A 5,959-nucleotide genomic window follows, 5' to 3' on the forward strand; every position below is an offset into this window, starting at 1 on the left:
CGTTAAATAGAGATCGTGAGGAAGGGTATCGGCGACTAGTTAACGATTACTTTGCGGAAAATTGTGTCTACCAGCCAAGCGATTTCAAAAGAAGATTTCGTTTGCGAAAAAATGTCTTCAAAAGGATAGCCAACGCTATGGAAGCAAGGTATCGTTTGATTCAACTTTTATAATTTACAAAATATCACTTTTAGATAAAATAAATAGAAATTTACATGTTTAATATTTACTTAGGTATCGTTTGTTTACTATATATTTAGGTATCGTTTGTTTCAACTTTTTTAATTTATAAAATGCTAATTTTAGATAAAATAAATATAATTTTTACATGTTTAATATTTATTTAGATATGAATTTTTCCAAATGAGATATGATGCTAGAGGCAAACGAGGCTTCACAGGGTTGCAAAAATGTGTTGCTGCAATTAAACTTATGGCAATGGGGGAGTCACCTGATTCTGTTGACAGTTATATGAGAATGTCTGAGAGGACCGTACGAGAAAGTTTGTATTTATTGGCAAGAGGTGTTGTCAAAACCTTCGGTGACCAATACTTGCGCAAACCTTCGTTGCATGATATGTAACAACTATATGCGGCGCATGAAGAAAGATATGGTTTTCCGGGTATGCTTGGGAGCATTGACTGCACACACTGGAAATGGAGAAATTGCCCCGTGGCATGGAAAGGCCAGTATTCGAGCGGTCATCATGGAGCGCCTTCATTGGTATTAGAGGCCGTTGCTTCACAAGATTTATGGATTTGGCATGCTTTTTCGGGGTTGCGGGTTCTAACAACGACGTCAACGTTCTCGATCAATCACCAATATTTGACGACCTTTTGTCAGGAAAAGCCTCGGATGCTCCTTTCACAGTGAATGGAAATGAATATAAGTTTGGGTATTATCTTACAGACGGAATATATCCACAATATTCCACGTTTGTGAAGGTGTTTCGACACCCAATAGATCCAAGAGACAAATATTTCAAGAGACGACAAGAAGGAGCACGTAAGGACGTTGAACGTGCTTTTGGGGTTTTGAAATCAAAATGGCACATAGTTGAAAATGCAGTGAGACCTTATGAGTTAGATACTCTACGATATATCATGTATGCATGTATCATAATGCATAACATGGTTGTCGAAGATAAAGGACGCAATATTGCAACGTATTCGCCTACGGAACCAAGACATGTGCAATTTCAACCAGGGACATCAGAATATTTACATAGAGTGGTTGATATTCAAGATCAGCAAAAACACATGCAACTTCGTGAAGACTTGACGGATTACATCTATGTTGGTCACGAAGACGAAGATGAATAGTTTTAGGGCAAAAAATGTAGGTTTTATCGTTTTTTTTTGTTTTTTTTAGGTTTTTAAATGTGTTTGTGTTTTGTTGTAATTTTTTTATGTTGTTTTTAATTTAAGATTTATTAAAATTTTATTTTTACGTTTCAAATATAACGCGTTAAATAAATAAAAAAAAACAAATTCGAAATATGGAAAACAAAACATCAAAAAAAATAAAAAAAAATAGAAAATAATTGGTGTTATCACATGTTATTAGATGTTGCCCATTTCCACCTTGGGTGTTATAACACCATGTATGAGTAGGATGCTGACATGGCACCTTTTGGGTGTGATAACATGTGATAACATGTTGCCCACACCTAGTAGTCTAATAGGCAGTAGCTTCTACATGTATTTATCTATCATCTCTCCACTCCATCTTCTTACTCCACAACTTTAAAAAAAAGTGTTGAACAGTACTTAGGCGCTTATCCTTGCAACAAATTCATTCAATTATCGTCGTATTGAAGATAGACTGACAGAAACAAAGATTAATCTGAACCATTCCTCTTTTGATCTCATAAGGAAAATACCTCTGTATGTATTATATTGCGCACTTTACAACCACCATTTTTTCTTTACACCTATCAAATTTAATTTATAAATGATGATAATGTCCTTTGATTAACCAGATACTCCGTTCCATGCTATCATGATTTAACCCTCGAAAGTATTGCATTCTCTAAAAGATCAAAGTCATTAAGGTTAAACGGTTTATATCTCGAAAGCTTGTACATAATAGAAATCAAATTCATACAGTAAAAGAAATAGTACAACTTCTAATTTCAAAAAAAAGATTGCACTAATCATATATTATGTGATGCCGATCTCCAGGAACGGCCTGTGAGAGAGAAAGACGCGAATTTGGAATCTCTTTATTATTAAAAATTAAAAAAAAAAAACCAGTAGTTCTGATAATGATGACAGCTACTTGTAATCTAATGACCCAACAAAACAGGAGCTAACTTCAAAGATAAATTACCTAAACAACTAGATAAAACCTAAAATATCATGTAAACTTGAGATTCCAACTTGATCCAATCAACACCTTTAACTTGGGCCACCACCATTGTATTGATCTGTCATAAGGCTGTTCAAACCAAACAGGCCCACTGCATCATCCTCCCCCTCTTCGAGAGAACTCGACCTCGAGTCCAACGGATCATCTAACTCTGGAAGGAACGGTGATAAATCTGCCACGTTGAATGTATCGGACACGTTATAATGGCCTGGTAGATTGATCTGATACGCATTATCATTGATTCGTTTTAGCACACGAAATGGTCCATCAGCCCTAGGTTGTAATTTGCTAGCCCAACCTCCTGGAAAACGCTCCTTACTGAGGTACACCCACACCATATCTCCCTCTTGAAAGACCATGTTATTTCAGCGCAAGTTGGCAGGTAAACAATGTTATTATTGGTGATCTGGTCCTTGACTTGCTGGTGGATACGTTTGATTTGCGCCGAGTGATCCTCCCCTCCACGCTAAAGTACTCAGCTGCTGGCAAAGGCGCAAGATCCAAATGGGTAAAAGGATTCCTGCCATAGACAATAAGAAACAGACTCATACTAGTGGAGCGGTGCGTAGAACGATTATAGACGAATTCAGCTTGGGGAAGAACCAAATCCCACTATTTCGGATTGGACCCAACGAGACTTCACAACAAGTTTCCGAGACTTCGATTTGTAACCTCGGTCTGTCCATCACTTTGCGGGTAATGCGCGCTACTAAAATTGAGCCGCGAACCCAAACGCCTCCACAAAGTACACCAAAAATGACTAACAAACTTCACATCGCGGTCAGACGTGAGGGACTTGGGCACGCCATGCAACATAATGATCTCAGCAAAAATGACTAACCGTGCGATTTGACTGGCATTATAAGTCTTAACACATGGAATAAAATGAGTCATTTTCGAAAATCAATCAACCACAACCATGATCGAGTGTTTCTGTCTTTGTGTCTTCGGGAGGCGACGACAAAGTCGATGATGTCATCCTCCCATGGCCCATCATACACAGGAAATTGCGTGTACAATCCCGCGTTAGAGCGATGTGTTTTTGCAACATGGGATACTCGACATCGTTGCACAACACTAGTAACAACCATGCTCATTTTCGGCCAAAAGAACCGCTCTTTGATAAGCTGTAGCATCTTGTCTCGGCCAAAATGTCTGGCTAGAGCTCCTTGATGCCATTCTAAAATGATGGCATCCCGTAACGAACACTGAGCAACACACAAACGTATTCCCTTAAACAAGAAACCCTCATGCAACGAGTAATCAAGGGCAGGACCTGTTTGACATGCTAACCAAATGTTTGGAAAATCCGGATCATCCGGATAAAGGGTAGCGAACCGCTCAAATGCATCTACCCGTACCTGTAGCGATGTGAGCAACCCACGATGACGACTTAAAGCGTCAGCCACCGTGTTTGTGACCCTGGACTTGTGTTTAATTACAAACGGAAACCCTTGCAAGAACTCGACCCACTTGGCATGACGGGGGTTCAATTTATGTTGTCCCTGAAAAAACTTCAAAGCTTGATGATCTGAAAATAGAATAAATTCAGCATGTAACAGCTAATGGCACCAAAATTCCAAGCTGCAGATGATTGCATAAAATTCTTTATCGTATGTACTATACTTCTGCTTGGCGTCACTTAAATTCTCGCTGAAGAAGGCAATCGGACGACCCTCTTGACTAAGGACGCCCCCTATGCCAAAATCCGAGGCGTCGAATTCTATCTGGAAGGTCTTCTGGAAATTCGGCAGCGCTAAAACCGGGGCACTGGTGATGCACCTTTTCAGCTCATGGAAGGCCACCATAACTGCAGGGGTCCAATAAAATAACTTCCCTTTTAAGCACTCAGTAATAGGGGTTGTTATAGTGCTGAAATTATGGATGAAACGAAGGTAAAATGATGCTAACCCAAGGAAACTCGTCACGTCATGAATCGTAGTGGGTAACGACCACAAAGTGACAACAACGACTTTTGATTCGTCAATGCGCATGCCATTACCAGAAATGAAATACCCCAAAACAATACCTCAGGTATTAGAAAACAACATTTTTCCCCATTCGCATAGAGCTTCTGTTCCCACAAAATCTCGAACACCCGACGAAGGTGGTCAAGATGATGTGAAGCGTGTCGACTAAAGACTAGGATATCATCAAAATAGACCACTACACATTGCCCAATAAGTGGTTTAAAGATGTGGTTCATGAGTCTCATGAATGTACTCGGTGTGTTGGTTAGTCCGAAAGGCATAACCATCCACTCGTATAAACCATCTCTTGTCTTGAATGCGGTCTTCCATTCATCCCCCGACCGCATCCTAATTTGATGGTAACCACTCCTTAGGTCGATCTTAGAGAAAACTGACGACCCATGCAATTGGTCTAAGAGATCATCTAATCGAGGAATAGGAAACTGGTATTTGATTGTGATTTTGTTGATGACGCGACTGTCAATACACATACTATATGACCCGTTTGCTTTGGGTACCAAAAGAGCCGGCACGACGCATGGGCTCATACTTTTTTCGAATCAACCCCTTCTCCAGAAGCTCAGATACTTGCTAGTGAAGTTCGGCATACTCGTTCGGGCTCATCCGGTATGCTGGTTTATTGGGAATAGTGGCTCCTGAAATGAAGTCAATGCAATGTTGTATCTCTCTAACGAGCGGGAGACTTGGAGGAATATCGATCGGGAACACATCACAGAATTCAGTAAGTAGGGGTTGAACTTCGGCTGATGGCGTCACTGTCATCGGGTTAGCTTCGGCGACGAGTAACCCAAACATAATGGCGGGTCTAGTTGTTCGAATAAAATCCATGAACGCTGATCTGGTAAGGATCAATGCCTCAGTATCTGTTTCTCGGGTGTCCAGGGGAACCAATTGTACATTAACGCCTTCTTTTTTTTTAAAGTGTAGGTGTTTAGATACCCGTCGTGTTACGTCCGCCGATCGTACTGCCATGGCCGGCCCAGGAGGATGTGGCACGCATCCATTGGTATGACTTCACACCAGACCTCGTAGGAGTATCGCGAACCAATGCTGAACTGAACCAAACATTTATGTTTCACGTTCACTACGTTTCCCTTCTTCAACCAGGTCAATTGGTACGGCTTCGGGTGATCTACCAATTCAAGACCTAATTTCTCAACCACCATATCAGCAACCATGTTCCCACAACTACCTCCATCAATGATGATTGTGCATATCTTCCCATTTACTGTACATCAGGTCCGGAAGATGTTATTACGGAGCCATCTACTATCATCGTTTTCTCGTGCTGGAATGGTGTGAAGGGATCGTCTGATAAGGAGAGATTCTCCTTTATCCGGGTAAACCACTTCAGTTTCAATGTCTTCTGGGGTTTCTTCTTCCGTGTCATAAACAGGTGGGGTTTCTTCTGTGAGGGTCACCAGTTGTGTATTTGGACAGTCCCGAGCAAAATGACCCAGACCTCCACATTTGAAACAACGGGGAGGGGTACGGCCTGCCGGCACGGTTTGGTGGGAGGGTTCGGTGCTGTCGCCTTTGATTGGTATGTACCGACTGTTTGTTGGCACACTTGTTACCCTGGAGTTTTCGATCCTTAC

General features: G+C 41.1%; 1 protein-coding gene across 1 annotated transcript; it reads left to right on the forward strand.

The window, feature by feature from the left end:
- Positions 1–656: 656 nt before the first annotated feature.
- On the forward strand, positions 657–1,322 carry LOC111915307 (uncharacterized). The gene has a single exon (XM_023910974.2). The coding sequence runs from the start codon at positions 657–659 to the stop codon at positions 1,320–1,322; it is 666 nt and encodes a 221-aa protein (XP_023766742.2).
- Positions 1,323–5,959: the final 4,637 nt, after the last annotated feature.

Source organism: Lactuca sativa, chromosome 4 (assembly GCF_002870075.4).
Source record: "Lactuca sativa cultivar Salinas chromosome 4, Lsat_Salinas_v11, whole genome shotgun sequence".
In the NCBI taxonomy this organism is placed as follows: domain Eukaryota; kingdom Viridiplantae; phylum Streptophyta; class Magnoliopsida; order Asterales; family Asteraceae; genus Lactuca; species Lactuca sativa.

Excerpts from the sequence above, each read along its gene's own strand:
- LOC111915307 (XM_023910974.2), top strand. The coding sequence starts at position 657 with ATGGAGAAATTGCCCCGTGGCATGGAAAGGCCAGTATTCGAGCGGTCA.